Genomic DNA, 20,036 nt, shown 5'->3' with positions numbered 1-20,036 from the left:
ACTATCTACCCGTCATCAAGTACAAAAGCTTCAACCGGTCCCTTTCCCGTCAATTGACGGGTGAGTCATTTATTGTTCAAATCCTTCCGGCAATTTTCCATGAACCTAGAATTTTTACTAGACTCAAGGACATGAAGTTTGTAACGAAATCACTCCTCCATTATCTTTCAGCATATGTACCAGGACTCGGGCATGCAGCACCGGATTAGTCGATTTCTTATCACAAAACGTGTGCCTTTTTGTTGAAAAAAAAAACAAAATGATCTGTCGAAAACAGAACAACACATTCCAATGCACCGATGGTACCTACCTCTTGCCCCAGCTGTCCCATACCGTTGTAGCAGTCCACCATTGAGTACATGGGAAAATCTCTCCCGAAGCGATGTCGAACCCAAGCCAATCAGCAGAACAAGATGCGCTTTTTATCCACCAATTTACGATCCGCGGTCATAGATTCTATACACTTTGAATTAAGGATGCCCCCACTTTATCATTGCAAGTTGTTTTCAACCAACCGCGTTCGTTCACCTTCCGCTATATTTTAGCTCGTGCATTCACAAACACACGCGGGATAATTTTGTTTTCGCGAGTTTTTTTTCTCCCTTCGCAACCGGGCGCGACTTAAATCACTCAATTGCAAGCTCGTGGGGTAGCCGGGGTGAACACGAGCCGGGGAATTGTTTTCGTAAAGTTGCAATAAACAATCTCGGCCAACTGCAAAACAGGAACGTAATAATAACCGGCTGCCTCCGATAAAGCCTGCGAACAGAAATAGAAACAAATATGATGTTACAATTGGGTTAGATAAACAAATGTTCGCGATGACAAACTGCTTCTCAGCAACGGTTTATTTATCTCCCCCACCACGGACGGCCGAATAAATGTAAGAAGATGGTAGAATGTTTTAGTCTAATTGTGGCGTATGCTCTTCTCTGCTAGCGACGGATGGACGTTTTATTTAGTCAAGCAAATAGTCTAATCACGGTAAACATGTTCATCGTCGTTTGTGGGACAGAGTTTCCATAATTAAACCGTTGATTGTAGTCACCTAAACATTTCCTATTCTAGCAGTTTAATTGAGCGTCTATCGAAGTCCAACTGCGAGAATCGGAAATGTTTAGCTGATCGTGAATAGATTAACATGTTTCTGCAAATATATGAAATCATACTAGAATGTCACACGATCACCAATCATGGATAATTATCTCTTAGGAAAACTGGGGCTAAGACGGATATGTTAAGGATAGAGAGAAGTGTCCCCGGTTGCAGACCAACCATCATTTTTAACAGAATAGAGAGGCATCGCCCTATTCAATCCATCTAACGTCACAAACGAATCGAATGTCTCTCCAGCTAGCAAGCATTATCTGCCATAGTTCGTTTCGTTTATCTGGATCGTACGGCGCTTTGAAATCCACAAGTAGGCAGTGAGTCCACAAGTTATATTTATCCAGAATTTGTTGCGGGGTAAACATCCTGTCCGTCAGTGACCCGCTATGGTACTTGCAGACGAACGGTTCAGTCAACGGGTGGTGTCTGCCAAACGGAACACGGGAGAGTGTAGGCGGCATTGAGGCTCGTTATGCTTCGATAATTACGCTAGAGTTTGTGACCCTTCTTGTAGCTAGCGAATCCGATGGTATTTGTTCTTTCACACAGATCATACAGAGGATTGCTTCGTACAGCCGGTTACTCTCGACGTTCAGAATTTCTGTCGAGATGCCGAGCTTCCTAACGATCTTGCCGTTTTTTAACTTTCAATAGCAGCTCAAAGCAAAGACGTAGCTAGCCATAGGCTGCAAAAGGGTTTAAAAAGTCCCTAAATACCCGTGGCGAAATTATTTTAAAAAATATTGGAACATGGCTTCACAATTTAAGACCATGGACATGTTTCTTCACAACACATAGTGGTTTAGAATGCAAATTTAGCAGGAATTTTGAAATTTTACTAAAACTAAACAACTTATTAAGTCTTTGGAGAGGTTTTCGTAATTTGTGAGCTCCTTCTTTTTGGTTATGTGTTTGGCTATGCAATCTTTGGTTTACAAAAAAACACTATTTTGTATTCATCCGACGTTTCGGTCCGTTTGGGACCTTTTTCAAGGACTCGAGAATGTGTGTTCTGTTGTTAACGCTTCGATCCGAAAATTGATGTGGACACGATTGAAGCGGCTATATCTGGATAGAAAAATGACAATCGCTTGGTGCGAATCAAGAAACCGGACTACAGAACACATATTATCGAGTCCTTGAAAAAGGTCCCAAATGGACCGAAACGTCGGATGAAGACAAAATAGTATTTTTGTAAACCAACCAAAGATTGCATAGCCAACCACATAACCTTAAAGTTACTACAGTTGACCCCCATCCAAAAGACCCCTTCTTTTGTTAAAACAACAGTTAGGGTGGTTCTAATTTTACCAAGATCAAAGATTAACTTAAGATCATTCTAGTTAGAGCCAAACGACCTTCAGCGAAGTTTTCGCAGTGACTGTGTGCCAGGTAGATAGGGAACCAAAATTGTATCAATTCAAATCATATATCTGAACTAAAGTAGATTAATAGAATTCAGTGTAGTTTACTTTTTAGAAAGTACACCCCCGATGATAAATTCTTTACCTCAGTTTGCTGAAGACATGTAAATTCTATCTTTTGTACTTTTTATTTTGCAACAAATTTAAAATTGAAGGTTAGGGTGTTCTTTAGTGTTTATTGGAAAAAACTATTTTCTTCAAGTGAATTTTGCGATATTGATTTAAAACTGAAGTAGTCTTCAGACAACTTTAAGATTGTTTTGAGTCGGATAGTTTGTCTCATGGCATTTCTTATTTTCGCTGAAAAATTATGAGCACGTTTTCGCCAAAAAATGGGGTTCTTTGAAATACCAATATCTCTCATTGGGGCAGAGCTTGAAAAAATTGACATCCCTGCGTGAACTTGAAAGAAACAAAAAATTCAATTCATGCCCGCCTCGATGAATGAAATGTTTGATTCGTTTCCCTCGTCATCCGTTCTCGCGACACAGCGCATTCAGGTTCGGACATGTTCGGTTTCAGGAGCAAACTGAATTTTGTTTCTATTCTACTTATGAGAAGGATTATTGAGCAAAAGTGCACCAGATATAGATTACGCAGTTCAGTTGTGCTCGAAAATGTAGCATATTCCAACTTCTGCCTTCAAACTCTCCACATAAAAACAAATGAATGCTTTGGTTGGTGAAGGAATTTATATTTCCTCTGCACCAGTCTTCCCATGAACATCGATAAGTTTGCACCTGTGTACAAAATTTCGTGCACGCGTTCAACCTCAAACTTGCTTTGCCTTTGTGTACAGGTTCGCCTCGAACACCGAACCCAAGCGAACGATGTGCAAACTTAGGTTTAAAGACCGTGTACGTACACAAGAAATGTTGATTTCGGTAAATACAAGCAGAAATAGGTAAATGATTTTGAAATTTCGCAGCACTTCATTGGGGTAAACAAAACTACAAATTTCAGCTACAAATAGGGTTCGGATTAGAGTTATAATTAAGCAAAAAATGGCGAAGCGATATTTTTTTAAAAATTTCATAAAATTGATTACAAAAAAAATATATTTCTGGGATTACAAGTACTTATATCTTTTGAATAATAGAAGCAAGAGTTTTGATGTGTTAGAAGAAAATGTTCGCATTCAAAAAAATTTAAAAACATCTGAAAGAACTGTAGAAATTTTCTATTATTTTAAATATTAGGTAGGGTAGTTCTAAATTTATTAACATCGAAAATTTACTTCTTTTATGGTTCGAGACAGAGTTTCGCTGTTTTCAACAAAATTGTGCAAAATAGTATTTTAATAAACTTTGTCGAGGACACAGGAGCTCTATGTTGTGTACTTTTCATTTTACAAGCAATTTACCCAAAAAATTAGAGTGTTGCCTAAAAAATGAATTTCTTTATATAACTTTGGCTGTTTTGATTTTTCATTAGGATCACTTTAGAAATACTTACAGATATTTTGAAAGAGAACAATTAGTCTAAATATATCGAACTTCTAGCTTATTACTTTAGAAAGTTACATAAACTGTTTACTAAAAATTTACTATTTTTTGAGTAAAGATATAAAACAAATATCATATTTACCATTTTTGGTGATCTATACTACAAAGCACGCTATTTCTTATGCCAGCAACGGTATTTAATGTTGAGTGCCTTAATCGAAGATAATGCTATTTGAAAAAATTATATTTTTTATCATAACTGCTCTCATAAGTTCATAACTTTGAAAAGAAAAAAGAAAGGACATCTTTAAGATTATTTTACATAAAAACTAGTGTATATAAAAACTAAAAGAGCTATAGAAATAAAATTGTTTTTTAATAAACATCCTAAAGCTTATATTTGATTTTCTCGTGCAATGAAAAGTATAAAAGCTAGAGTTTCCGTGTCTTCAGCAAAGTTATCTAAAATGTGTTGTTCTACAACTTCATCGAAGACATTCAAGCTCTATCTCGAAGCGTTAAAAAGAAGTCAAGGTAACAATGACTGTTTTGTGCAATGCCAGGATTTATTTATATATTCATTGTGCATGGAAAAAAATATTTTCAATCACACAGAGCCACACATACGAGCGTTCCCAGAATAGACGTCCAACCATTTCCACGTCGAGGAGCGTCGCGGCGAACACGATTACTATTGATAAAATTGCTGTCAGAAATTCAGTAAGATTTGAAATGTTTAGACTTGTAGTGACTTGATGAACCAAAAAAATGTTTGATTTTCCGAAAATGGCTTCATGAAAATAGAAAAATCTCATATTTTACTGTAAAATTCGCTCATTTTTCTTCAATGTACAAGGGAGAAAAGAAATTAATTCGGTTTTCTGTGGTTCATTAACATATTGTGCATTCTTATAAAAAATAAAGTAAATTCGTTGATTAGTTTTTGAGCTATTGTGTTCGCCAATTAGAAAAGGCGGTTTCGAGAAAAATGCTATTACAGAGTGTCCCACATCAAATTGCATCACAGAAAAAATGCTGTTGAAAATAACCCATAATTTGAAATCTGCGTGTGGCTTTGCAAATACGCGTGAGGAATGCTAGGCTGTTTAAAACAAATGGAGTTCAGCGTGGCCACCGAGATTGCGGAAGGCTATTCTAGACGTTCAATACTAAGAATTCTCTACAAACACGATTACGGCGTAATTTTTTTTCGATTTTCGTAAAAGCCCTTGGAACGAAATACTATTAATATTTATTGTTTAAAAAAAATCGATGAAAGTGTGTTAAATAAAACGTTGATAATGTTCAGGAATCGTAGGTGTGTTTACAGATATTCTCAAATTCAAAATAAAATTTTGGTAATTGATGATATTGAATCTGATAGTTTTAAGAGAATATATAATTTATCCACAAAATATGTTAGGATAGCAAAATGAGTTAAAAATTTGATGCAATACTTCTAAAAAACTTGAACTGCGATAAAAAAAGATTTAAATTTATTGTTGGATAAAATACGATTTATGCCTTGAAATGTTTGGTTGTGGTTTGGAAATGAGATTCTTTTCATCCAAAGATGGTAGATGATGGATTAGAGGATTCAGATATCTTAGAATGTGCTACTTTTTATTGCCGTTGAACCGTTATCGTACGTCTACAATAGCAACTGGCCCGAAATCCATTTTTTATGACACTCCATCTGAACACAAAAATGCTGATTTTCTTGCCACAGGAACAGGTCTCTTGCCAAACCAAAATTCATTTTGGTAAAAACAATCTTGAATTTACCAATAAACTTGCTTCGAGCAGAATTTGAGCTTAAGGGTTTGATTAAAATCGGGATTCGCATATGACACATCGTCGATTTAGACACACCCATCAAGTTTCGTCAGCACCTGGTCGTACATCAAACGGGCTGGGACTTTTACCTAGGATGTCAATGTGATTTTTTCACAATCGATTTTTTCAGCTTTTTTGCATCCGATCTTCTCGGTTCGATGTTTGACAGCATCGATTTGATTGATTCAATAAAATCGATTTTTCTTCCAAAATTCCCATTGAGAAAAGCGCGATTTTGTCCACAATCGAGCTTTTTACATTAAAAAATCGTTTTTTGCATCGATTTTTCCCGCCTCAATGTTTGAAAACATCGATTTTTTCGAACTAAGAAGATCGATGTTGCAAAATCGATTGTATTTTTTAATATACCCATCCCTATTTTGACCACTGTTTGTTACTTGGGACTTCGGTTGGTTGGTTCATTTTCTCGCAATATTTGTAGTATTTTCGGACACGGATCTGCCAACAGTATAGCGGATAGCATTTTGTTTGTTTTTGCCTGAAAATTACAAGAGATATTGGGATCAGCCTTGATTTTCCGAGAGACCTTTTTTGAAAGTTTTTCGAAAGCCACTCCGTTCCACTTCGACGCTTCAATTACACTTTGCGGGGAATTTTGAGAGTTTCTCTCAACTTTTTAATCACTCGAATCAGAATTCTGTTAGAATAATCCAATTCTTCTAATGCTCTAATAATCCAATTCTTCTCCTGCTCACTCGAAAATGATCGGATCAATTTTATTGCTCGCAATCATGGGAAAATAGCATCTCGAACCGTCGTGCGCCTATGACAAGAAAACTTCCTTCTTCTCTTAAACATTATGCTTACATAGAAACTGAAGCAAAGCAACCTGGTATAGCGAATGAACCCTTAACAAGATGGATTGCGTTCCTCGAGTGCCTCACGACATCGGGTGTTCATCCAAAATTCTATTTTGATTTAATTTTCTCACAATACAATAAATCTTTGGATAATCTTTTTTTGTTCATTAGATATCCGGCAATCGCAGAAGGGCTAGTGTTCACTTGGAGGTTGATGTCACAATTATCTTGCTCCGAACAAACCAAGCCTAGAAGCTGGTGTTGTATCCGGCGGCAGAGACCAAGGATTAATTCACGCGTACCCATTCGCATATCGCAATAAGTGACAAAAACAGGACAATTTTATTTTCTGCATCTTTTAGACTTTCTAATTTAGTGTATAAAATTAGTAAATTATTTCTTATATTTCTTCGAATCTATTCCAAATAAACCTGCTTGCTTTTCTTTCTGGTAGCTGGAATGTCCGTCAAGCAGCTGGTAGCTAGTATGCGAGTCATTCAAAGTAAAGTTTTCACTTACAGTTATTGCTTATTTCTCGCCGCACAAAACTATTTCATACTTCCGTCGCGTATGCAATCGAAATCTTATTCGTTGTAGATTCAGTCTGTTAACGATTTAAAAAAACGATTACTTAGTCATTGGGGCGTTATCCTTTTTGAGAGATCGCGGGCGCTTGTTTTGCTTGGATGATCGCGAAGGTCTCGAGCGTTTGTATGTTAACGTGTTAGTCGCTTACGCTAGCATACTGCCATGCTTTCTTTCTTCGTTGGTGGTACTAGTTATTATTCAAACCGTTGGTGGTACTAGTTATTACAGACAAACCAAGCTTATAAGCCGGTGTTGTATCCGAAGGCAGAGACCAAGGATTAATTCACGCGCACCTGTTCGCCTATCGCAATCTTTTAGACTTTCTAATTTATTGTATAAAATTAGTAAATCATTTCTTATATTTCTTTGTATCTATTCCAAATAAAACTGCTTGCTTTTTCTGGTAGCTGAAATGTCTGTCAAACAGCTGGTAGCTAGTATATGATTCATTCAAAGTAAAGTTTTCACTTACAGTTATTGCTTATTTCTGGCCGCACAAAACTATTTCATGCTCCCGTCGCGAATGCTGAGATCTGGTAAGTTGTAGCCTCAGTTTGTTAATGATTTAAAAAAACGATCACTTAGTCATTGGGGCGTTATCATTTTTAAGAGAGCGCGGGCGCTTGTTTTGCTTATATAATCGCGAAGGTCTCGAGCGTTTGTATGTTAACGTGTTTGTCGCTTGCGCTAGCATGCTGCCATGCTTTCTTTCTTCGTTGGTGGTACTAGTTATTACTCCGAAAACACTGTTACTAGTGTTTGTGGTTTTAAAAGTTGTTTTCGGTGTGACAATAGTTTGTGATTTAGCTTAAGATGCTGAAGTTTTATGCGTCACTTAACTATACCCAAAACGAATCATCGGAAACGTAAATGCATCTGATATTTCGCCCTCAAACTGTAAACGAAAAGCTCTCAAATGATTCGTTAGTGTTCAACCAACTGCATATTAGTACAATACAATATCCCTATACTACACGTTTTAGCGCCACAATGCTGAGATAACTCAAATAACACGTACCAACTCATATCTCATTCGAACAGCTAGTAATCATGCATCGTTATGGCCTAGGGTGTAAATAGATGTTTTGACGAGTAGATGTTTGTCGGTTTTAGAACTGATGCATGTTGGTCATTTTTTCTAGTAAGGCTCAGTTCCTAACACATACATACCGATGGGATATTAATAACAATGGGAAAATGTTACTGAAAGGCCGGCGGCGGAGAGGCAAACGAAATCATCACACTCATCATAAGTGTGAATAACTCCATGTTCAAAAAGGACTGTTTTTGGGCATACGATTATGAGCGCCAAAACCGAAAATGTGATCGCGCGCAGTTTTGGGTGTAACGTGTGCGAGATTGTTATAAGAGTTCTGAGCACTTTGAGTACCAGGTACTAGAGTTCCGATGAATTCTATTTTTAGCCACTAAAAACCCAATCAAACGCATGTCGATCAGGCGGACGAAATAAAAACTGTTATGTCGGAGTGGATCGGTTTATTCATATTTATATACTGTTTATTTTGGACCGAATTCCGGCGATTACTTCCTAAACCAATTAAAATATCCTGCACCGCCTCTAGTCAGCTCAGCAACCATCTGATAATGAAACGATAATTGATTAGATCAGTAGATTCCATCAAATTGAGTCTAACACAACTTTTCTTGATTGGAATGAACCGACCATAATTAACAATCCCGGCGATCACACAAAAGCAACTGAATCGAGAAAAACAAGCTTATACCACCTCGATAACGTATACCAATTAGTACCGGCAGTACCACCACTGACAAACCTGCTCCATCATACCGCTCCATATATATGGAGCAGCGAAGAGCGAAGAGATTTTACACATTGCGCCTTTCATCAGATCGTTGTTTGTGCGAACTTATTTATAAACTTTACCCCTTTCCCCTCGATCTGATAGCATGGAACGATCTCAACGGGCACATATGTATGTTTTGGGGGACATATACGGTTTTAGTCAACCAGATCTCCATTCCCGTACGTACCACGATGGTAGTGTTGACCGGCGCGGCGCTATATAGAAGCGGGCTGTTTAAAACCACATTTTCATACTAGCCAGCGGAGAAGGTCTCGTTATCTCTGCACATATACATGCATACATACAACGAAACAGCCTCTCGCGACTAGACCAGAGACAGACTAGGTTGACAAACCAGCCCCGATATAGACGACGCCAGTGAAATTGTTTGGTACTGTTTCTAAGCCTATGCTCAAAAACCAGGTCCATATTTTTGTTTACTGCGGGGGAACATGTTCCATTCGCATGCCGGTTGACACCACTACCACTTGTTAGCCACCTCGATGCGAGCATTCTGTGATAGGTAGACAAAAGGAAGCTTCTGAAAAGGTAGAGAAATAGAAAATGACAACACAATACAATCATAACACAAAGCAATAAACAACTCCCGAAATAATAATGTACCCTACTGATAAAGGCTATAGCTCTTTACCACACTGGGTGAAGAACAATAACATATCCATAATTATTAGCTCATCGTACATAGATTCGTCAAGGTATGAGGAACCGAAAATTCGGATGTATTACATTTATATATCGGATGATATGAACTTCCATTATCGCATTCACAAAGATCACATGAATAATACGCTCAGTGGTAGCTACGTGATAATGAAGGTTGCTATATTCAGTCAGTTCCCTGACTATAACGCTACAACTTTTCGAGTCAATTTGACTCTTACTTAACCAGAAGCCCCCCCCCCCCCCCCTCAATGACACCTTCATAAACACAACATAATTTCCGAAGCGTTTACAGCTGGTAGGAGATTTAATAACCTTGAAAATACACGACAATCATATCATTCTAGATTCTTTACGCTGGACCCCCGCTGTTCTGACTCGCATCAGTTTTCGGTACTAATCCATTGAAATCGAAAAAAGCCGTAGATCCGCAAAACCAACACGTGTACCGTTTATTCGGTGAATGGCAGAGAGGAACACACGGGCCAGAAGGAACCAAATAATGAAAAATCAAAACACGTTTCTACCGTGCGCGTCGTCGTTCGGCCGCTCTGCCGAAAGGTGCCAGTAGGTATAGCTTTAATGTGTTTCCTATCCTCCATTGTAAATGACCCAGTGCTGAACAAGTGTAGCCATCCGATTAAATCAGACCCGAGTCAATCTTAGTTTGTATGAATAAACGATCTGACTCGAATGAGTGCCAACAGTACTAAACAGAACGAAAAAATAAATAAAATGACATGAAGTCGGAGTCCGCTTCGCGGCACGGCGACGTACGAACCGGCTAAGCCAGTAAGAAGTAGAGGAGTAAAAGTTTAATCAATTTATTTTACCGATTGTTTTCGAGGTCCGAATTATTAAACTCATTTGTACACAGTGGTGTCGTTTTTATTTCTTGTTCATGTGCATATATTATTTTGGTTGGGGCCGCTCATGGGGGAGGGAATGCAATGGGGCTGGGATAAAATTGGATTTAAAACCAGTTTTGCTTTCAACAAGCAGAACAGTTTAAGAGGCTATTGAATTAATTCTGGTCTGTGTTTGTATGTGGTTTTAATAAAGGTACAATTTGATAGCAACGAACGTTCGGAAATTAAGTTAAACGCTCATCATCTCATGTTTAGTCGTTCCCTTTTCCGAAGAATTGATTGTTTGGCACAATGGAAAAGTGAATAGTATGGATTATAATTTGTTATTCTAAGATCAACAATAAATAATGTTGAAATATAGGAATCATTATTGTGTATTGTTATGAATAGATTATAGATGAATAGATTTCACTTGAGTAGAATAGCCAATACTCAGAGGTGGCAGATAAATCAATTTGTTTTTCTCAGCTGATAGTAACAAAGACGTATCAGACGTTTCTAGCTTCTGTTCTACACCATTCAATTTATTTTAGAAATCAAAATATCATTTGTGCTTCCCTCGAATTATATCTCACATTATTCTTCAATGTTGCATATAACTTTGAAGTAACTAGTATGAATGACGTAGCCGTAATATATGTAGAAGAAATTTTTCTCATGAGTAGTGACAATGGCGTGAGACAGTAGGTTAGATTCTATTAAGTTACCAGGAGTGACTACTAGATGTGTAATCCGTCACACTTCAATCTGTTTCTCATACGTAATCGCTGTAGTCTGTGATCTGCATAATTGTAATGAAAGATGAGGTTGGGCGAGTAAATACTTCCTCATCATACGTGTGCTATTGTCAAGGGGTATGAAACCAATCTACAAAAAAAACTAGTAGCAATCCGTATTAATATATCCTTACGTATGTACTATACCAGGTTCGATCACTGGTGTTTTGACTCATGAAAAAGCCACCTTCTTAACCTTTTTAATAAACATTCCAAAGAAAGGTTTTCAGTACAGTTAATACTTATTTTGTGCCGCTCAAATTTATCATATCGTTGTCGCGAAAACAATTAATATTTTTTAGTTGGAGCCACAGTTTGTTTTACACTCTTTTCTCTATTCGAAAAAAAATTGTTGTTTTTTCTATTTGCTAATTTGTCTTCTTAATTAAGAATAATTTTAGACAATGTCATGTTATTCGCCATTATGATATTGCCATTAAACCTTCACCTCATATACTCGGCTCACCTCATATACACTCATGCACGGGGACCATTTTTAACTACAGGTCTGTTCGTATTTTAGCCGATTGCTCAAAATGGATCTTTTTCCTCAGCAATTCATTCAATATTATAACTACTTCCGTAAGCCTAAGCTACCTTTTCTTCGTCAATAATTGCTCTACATAACAAACACTCGTTCTAAAACGAAGAAACCTGAAGTTAATAACCACCGTATTTGGCCGGAGCACCACGTTTTACAGCTGAAACTCATTCATCTCGATAGATTACCGTGACAAGAATAAATTCCTTCGTTACGGTTTTCTTCGATGAATACTAACAAGCTCTACATCGAACCATGTTAAATCAGTTGAATTAAAATTTGCGATCGATCGGTAGATCCCTTTTCTTGTGCTAGTGAATCGATGAAAATGAGCCAATCCAAGGTACTGAGTCAATGGTCTACTTTCTACTTCTGTCCGAGTCATACCTACAATCGAGCCAAGTGAACGTAAACTAGCAGCCTCTCGATCTAGTGTGCATTGTCCCGAGAACAAAGAAAACATTGTATTTATTCTTGCCATCATGAGTAAACTTGACGAAAAAGCTCTGCTCCTACCCAACGCTTCGGTCGTTGACTTTAAATTTTGTTCAATATGATCAAGTTTTCATGAAGTTGAATACCGTCTAAAGTTAAAAATGGATTTATAGGATTTTCGGCTTTTGCGGTCTTATTAATCAGAACGGGTGATTTATACTGCCCGACGTTTCGGCCACTGGTTATGGCCTTTTTCAAGGGAAATACGTTATCGTTCTTCGTTTGAGCGAACGATCGAACGATAACGTATTTCCCTTGAAAAAGGCCATAACCAGTGGCCGAAACGTCGGGCAGTATAAATCACCCGTTCTGATTAATAAGACCGCAAAAGCCGAAAATCCTATAAATCTTATTCCGGTCGTCTCCCCAAGTAAAAAGTTAAAAATGGAGCTTAGACTTACGGAGGTCGTGTATCATTAGTATTATCATCTCCGCAACGTAGTATTGATATCATTCAACATGTTATCCCAAATCGAATGTTTCGATTTGCAGAACAACTTAAAACACGTGGTTTGGTTGAAGGGGCAATGTTGGGATTAAGATCCCCGTGTATATAGAAAATGACTATATATAGAGATAAGGCTATATGACTTAGCACCGCGTATCCCTCCTGAGCTAAGTGCAAAATGCTGGCCATAATACGGTGAAGTAGAATCCATTACACGTGATACCTGAAGAAACTTCTTCCCGGGTATTCCTAGCGGTGTTCTTGTGGCGAGAATGCAGTCCGAAAGACCTAACCCCTCCTACTTGATTCTCACCATTGACAACCTTACACGGAAGATGTAGAGAAGAATGCACCTCAATCAATTGCCAACTCATCTACGGAGAACCAATCCCAAACAGAGTTTTCAATACCAATTCCTGAACCATAAATGGCTGCCAATTTTATGGCAGTTGTTCAAGATATAATGACAACCGCAAAAACAGAATCTAGGACTTTACACTGATCACCCATAAGTTCAAGATGCAGGGAAATGTTGGCGGACAACTTCAACGATGATGACCTTGACATGGAAGACACGAGAGAATTGAATGACTCCCATGACGCAGTGGGCGAGCAGACAAACATTTCCCCATCGCGAAAGAAGGTCTCAGCGCGCAAATAATGTAACGTGCACGAGATCCAAAGGATAGTCAATCACATTGGTTTTAGTTTTGTTTACATATTTTAAACGTATCAAAAATTCACAGCTCCGATAAGCTATCGCAACCGTGAGATGCGTCAAATAAACGAATCGAAATAAAAATAAAGTACTAAGTCATGTCGAACCAACTGTAAATTTGAATTTTTCTAATAAAATCACAAAATTTCCAATTTTGAATCAGGTACATAGTCGAACATCTTAACATAATCTGTAACATTTTTTACGTCTATTTAAGAGTTTATATAGTTATTCTTTTGGAATAAAATGTAGTACTTTTTGAATAGTTCAAACATCAAACGTGTTGCTAGTATTTCTGACAGTTTGCCAAAAAGCAAAAATCAAATTTGATGAGTCGAATCATGTCTCTTATTGTTTTAAGCATAATTTTGCTTTTGAATCAAACGTTGAAGAAGATAATAAACGTTTGCCTTAAGTGGAAAATCATCTTTCAACTAAATCCAAAATCAATACCGACGCCGCACAGTGGCGGGTCTTCAAACAAAAGTCGGACAAAACCTCAAATGTTACCTAAATTGGCTGAAAATCACAATTTAAGCTAATTTTGAGGCGCTGAGCTCATTTTTGATGTCAAAAGTCGTAAAATATTAAATGCATTTTTCCATACAGTGTCATTGAACCTTTCTTATAACTATGATTCCGTTTTCATGACAGATTTTCCGTTACTGTTCACCAATGTCAGCAATATCATAAAAAATTAAGAACACTACTTTAAATCCATTGTATAACGTGTTGGTTTACTGTAGATTGTCTAACTATTTTACACAAAACACCATGCGCCTCCATATCAGCAACAAAGCTTCAAAATCTCCTTAAAACTTTTTGCGCACCTAGGCGCAGAACGAGACCATGATATTCGAAAAGGAGAGGTTATTTCCCATAGAATGTATACTATGTGACCGTTCCGAAATGTTTCCGAAATTTGTACAGAATACATTAGTGAAAAAAATATTTTTGATCTGACCACCTCAAACATATTTAAACTAAAAAGTCATAGTTCCAAGCAAATTTACCAAATGTATTTTATTCACTAACCAACTTATTTCGTTGCTCTACACAATGAGACTAGTTGTGCTAAAATCGGACCAAAATCAAAAGAGCAACATGCATATGAAATGAACAGAGCAATGGTGGTTTCGGAAATGAAAATCATTTAAAAAATCCGGATTTGCTACGTTTAAACTCTTGTTAAAAATCTTGTTCTTATCCAATGACCATAAAATTTTGAATATACATCATTCAATACATGAGAAATTTGGGAAAAATATAAAATATCAATATTTCAAAAATAAATTTTTGAGGTTTTGGCCAGCCTCCAGCCACTGTGCGCCGTCCAGTGCTGAACGTAGACCGGGAAAGCAAGATAAAGAAAGAATGTTAGTCCAACACTTGTTATTGCTAGAGACCTGCGCATTCCTCATGCGTCGCGGGAAGAGGGTAGTTGTTAGTAGAGTTCTACTGTACCGATTTTGTTAAATATTTTCGGCAAATTTTAGATTTAAATTTAGCCAACAAAATCGATACAAAAGTAAACGTAAGTCGCAATATGAAAGAATTGCAGAAAAACTTCCCAAAGTTTAACTTTAAGAAGATTCTTGGTTCATTAAAATACACACATTGAATTTCCCAGAACTCACTCGTAAAGAAGCCTTGCACTGTTTCCCATGCTTAGGAAATTAGGACAGTCATAAAATTATACTAGCTGTCCGAATAGACGAGGCAAAGAAATCCGAAATGTTCAAGAACTTTATTTATATTCATGTTTGTTGAATTCCTTATAACAGTAAATAATCCATCCAGGTCGGATATCCAAATGCATTTAGGTACAATCCTGTGGCCTTCAAAAAACTAACTGCGAATAATATTGCGATACAGACAAATAATCAATTGGTCTTAATGTCGCGTAAGCCACACCCGTATTCGACTCGTTGTTAACAAGGCGTCCGCAAATAAAATGTTTAAGATCACCTCTGGTAGAATCGTGACGTGAGTAAATGAAACCTGCTAAAAATCGAATCGCCGAATCCTTTTGAGAAACGAATCAAATATGGGTGTGGCTTGGGCGACGAGATATTTTTTTTAACTTGACGTAAAGTGCTCTAAACCATCAGTAATATTTGCAATTCCATGCTAAAAATATGTCAGTTGAAATGAAAATACCCATCCGCTTAGAGCGCTACCATTACAGTACTTCAATTTACCTGTGAATGTCAGATTCCCTGAAAAAGCACCATTTGTCAGTTTTGTTTTTAGAATCGGGTTTTAGTTAAGTATGCAAGTTTTCCAAACACATTATTTTGCTTATGTAAGAATTATTTAAATGCGTTCTTTTGAATCTCATATTTAACCTATAGAAAGGGTTTTCATGTACACTGTTTTTTCAGAATTTTTGAAACGAAGTCCCTACATCAATTTTTTGATGTTTTTACTTTATATACGTTTATGTTAATCCCTGAGTTATAAAGTATTTATAGACGTCGAATACGGCTGCAAAACGAAATATTATTTGAATATTATAATTTTCTGTTTACCCATGTTCAAAACAATTCCTCAATTGCGCCGCCTTTATTCATAGATTCGATTAATTTTGATGTTTCATTTTGAAAGCAATTTTAAGCAAACTTCACCAAATAAAGACATTTATTATGCTTCCTTCAGTTGGTGAAAACGTAAAATAGATAAATGTCAAATAAATTGTTACGGCAGCTATTTCACAACCGGATGGCAACAAAAAATCCATACATTTTTGTTGTAAACTGATTGTGAAGCGGTTTCTGGAACTAAAATTGCTGCTGGGGAATATTAATTAACCTCTTCGGGATCAACAAAATATCTATTAAATATAAGGCTTGCAAGGTTATAACTGCATGAAAAAGAACATGTGACTTTTCTCGTAGTTGAAAGTAGACTGTATCCAGTTTCGTCACATCAGAAACGCTGAACTATTCATTTTCAAGAATTTAACAACAAAACTAAACTAAACAATATGACCGAGTACTATTACATGTCGCGTCGTCTTAAATTTTGTAAAATAGGTAATTTTAGCAGTTTTGATCACGGATTTTATTGGTTTATTGGTACTTGTTATTCATTGGTTGTCATCGTGTATCGGGACAAGTGTAATGAATAGTGAAATGGAGTAGTCAATCAATAATGTTGACACACGCACTTCAGCTCAGTCCAAAGTAAAACACAAAAATTGGGTGGTGTTATTGTGATTAACACATTAACATTTTTCAGTTTTCGATCCTTCAAAAAAATAGTAATGCAAATTAATAATGGTGAAAATTTACAACAAATAATGTTCAAAGATGCAGATACAACACTTGAAAGAAGTATGCAAATACAAATCAAAGAACACGAAAACAACCCCAAACAAAACATGAAAAAATCAACCAGCCCAACTTCTCAATTTTTGATTTAGAACAAGCTATTCTCCCCTACTCAAACAACGCTCTGTACCAACGTAGATCAGATTACCACGTGTTAATTTTGTCAGTATCCTGCTAACTGTGGATAACATTCCGCGGATAAATTTGAGAGGAATGTATGAAAATATATTTTGTTATCTTCTCAATCGCTCATTTTCGAAACAATAGGTTAAAGCATGGTACGTTGCAGTTTATCATTTCTGCGAATTGATACTTGATGATTTTAATCGAATGAAATTTTATATCTGTTTTACACTTATTCAATGATATAGACCGCTAAGTTCAATAGTGCCCCTGAATCCCCCTCTCGTTGGGCCTGGTTGAATCCTTTTAGTATCTCTGGGGCACGCTTGTCTTATGAACAAAGGAAGTGACTTAGAAATCATTACAATTCAACCACGGCTATAGCAAGCGTTTTGAGACATATAAATATTATTAGGTACCAGAACTATTTCCCTTTATAATGCTCCGATCAAGAACCACTAGAACGTGTTACGATTAAGATAGGTGCTTCTTTCGCAGTGATAGAAGTTATTCAATTTTCATCTTCCGATGCTTAATACAATCCCCCTAGAATATTTACAATAGTTCAATTACATGGAAAAATACCGGTAACAGAAACTGTTCCTGGCAGCACTGCTCCAGCGTAATCCAATCGAACTCATTGGAATAACTTCAGTTCCACGGACAATAATTGGGTTGCCATCCTCGGTTAGGCTTTCACCCGGAGCATATTAGTTGGAATAGGCTTTTATAGAAACACAAAGGCAAAACATAATGCACCGCCTTTTTAAACAGGTTTGTCGATTTAGATAAGTGCGCAATTTTACTTCCCTGGCTAACGCGAAAGGTCTAAAAGCACCGGCTACTCTCGCTGTGGAAGATAAGCCAAACAAGCACTGATTTCTGTCACAGCTAACAGGAGAAGTAGATCGAAGCAGACAGGAAAGCGGCAACGTCTGGGAAGCACACTGCAATGTCTTCCGAAATTTTTCCAATAACTCTCATCAGCTTAATTAGAACTCCTTTCCTTGCTTAGAAACACAAAGGGTGTTTTCGTATTTGGAGATTTAGTGCTAGTTTAGTCCTGTCATTAAGTTAATGTCGGATTCTGATGAGAGGAACTCGAAACGCCTCTCCAATAACTAATTCACTAGGGAGGCTCCAACAAAGGGACAAAGCTTTTCTCCTTGGCTAAGAGTTAAGGACTGCTACAGGAGTAACAAACATTACCACCGGAAGAAATTGTTTGACACAAATTCAATTAAAATTATTAGACCCGGAGAAATTGATGTAAACCCCGAAGAGCTGGAAATCGTCTCCAAAAACCGTAATCTTCGGGTCAAACCCGGAGGGGTGGCAACCCTATATAATAATGTTAGTGTTCAAAGGAAAGGTAATAGTCCCAGTCATTAGTCTTACTTGTTCTTGTGATCAAATCTTGCTTGAACCAAGTTATAACCCTCATAAAACCTAGTTTATAAATATCATGGACATTATGGGGTTAACAGACTATTATAGATACCATTTTTTTCAAACTTGAAAGTTTCTGCTCTCTGCTTCAACGTAAATACGGTATGAAGTTCAACTTCAAATGCAAATAATAAAATTCCTCGATTGGCAGTAAAATTTCTCACAAACTAATTCCACCATCCATGTCAGTTATAACTGACAATTGGTGTCATAGCACTAAAAACTTACTTTGTCCCGCACATACGAAAGCATATCGTCCCACCGCAAATATAAGTGATCTCAGTTATTATTTACTCTTTATCTATTTACGATTGTTATTCGTTCGTTCAGAGGGATATGAACATCTGACTTACGCGTGTTGTGGCAATCCTTTGTGTAGTTTATCTTGTAAGCTACACTCGGTCCAACTCGGGTACAATTGTTGTCTCACTTGTCACCAACCAGCGTATATCAGCGGAACGATTCTCGTTTTTATTATGCTTTGCTCCAACTGCCCCCCGGTTCACCTCTCCGCTGTTTCATCCAACAGTCTCCTCCACAGCACCGCAGAGTCACGTATATGTATATGGGCCGACACTTTATAATAAAATGTAATAATAATAAAAACCCGACCGACCCAACCGAACCGACCGGCTACTGTTGCCTACGGACTCAAGATCAGTGGCCACAAACAAGCGCGACACAAACACCACTCGTCGTTGATATCACACACAAAAAAAACGCCGTGTCTTCGGCCTCGTCTTGTCAACACTTATCAACTGGTACGTTTTCTCTTATTTATATTAATTTTTCTCCTAGGTTATCATGCATTTCCCTAAACGAATTTTCTCTTCACCGTTCCCAGTGGGGGCCACTTTTCTCCAATCAGCCTTTTCGTCTCGAATCAACGCAAAACGACGCAAGGTATTGCTTGAATATCCTTCATAATATCCTGTTCCACGGCACGTGCAGTCAATCTTGCTGCGCGAAAAAGTCCAACTCCCAACGAACTAACTAGACAAAGCAAAGAAACTGAAAATCTCCGAAAAATCCTTCACTGGCAAATCGGGCCCCTGTGTGTGCAGTGCGCTCTTCCGTCCTAGCAAGGCTATTCTTCCCATCCAATTTCTCATCCGTTCACAGCGACGGCTTTTAGCAGACTAAGCTTGCCTGCCGGGCGACTATCAGGCATTATAGAAGGCGAGCGCGCGATCCTCCACACTGTGCGAGTGTAGTGGCGAAGCAGTAGAGGTACTATTGGGATTTTCGATTGATTGACACCGGTGTAGTGTATTGCACTGGTTTTGCACTTTCTAGCAGAAGTGTCAATGGAACATACCCAGTTTTCTGCACTTCTGCTAGAAAGTGCAAAAACGGTGCAGTTTCAGTGCATTCCACTACACCGGTGTCAATCAATCGAAAACCCCATATGTAAAGCGCACGTCAGTCACCTCACCAGCACCAGCACCACAGCCGCAGCGAGAGTGCTCTCGAAGCGAAGAGCAAGAGGCGAGCCCTATACATACTAAACTAACAAAACTAATGGGATTTTCGATTGATTGACACCGGTGTAGT

At 37.6% G+C, this 20,036-nt stretch overlaps 1 protein-coding gene across 2 annotated transcripts in view; it reads right to left on the bottom strand.

The window, feature by feature from the left end:
* LOC131688347 (sestrin homolog) overlaps positions 1 to 19,650 on the bottom strand; it is a 110,038-nt gene extending 90,388 nt beyond the window's left edge. The window contains exons 1-2 of one of the 2 annotated variants that reach the window (XM_058972553.1): positions 18,836 to 19,650; positions 311 to 759 (exon numbers count right to left, since the gene is read on the bottom strand). In XM_058972553.1, coding sequence (XP_058828536.1) covers positions 311 to 361 — 51 coding nt within the window. In that variant the 5' untranslated portion in view covers positions 362 to 759; positions 18,836 to 19,650. The remainder of the gene's footprint in view (positions 1 to 310; positions 760 to 18,835) is intronic. The other variant, XM_058972551.1, reaches the window with a different exon arrangement.
* Between the last annotated feature and the right edge of the window lie 386 nt (positions 19,651 to 20,036).

The sequence above is a fragment of the Topomyia yanbarensis genome, chromosome 3 (assembly GCF_030247195.1).
Source record: "Topomyia yanbarensis strain Yona2022 chromosome 3, ASM3024719v1, whole genome shotgun sequence".
In the NCBI taxonomy this organism is placed as follows: domain Eukaryota; kingdom Metazoa; phylum Arthropoda; class Insecta; order Diptera; family Culicidae; genus Topomyia; species Topomyia yanbarensis.
Note: the sequence above shows the minus strand (reverse complement) of the source record. Positions and strands in the feature narration are given on the sequence as shown.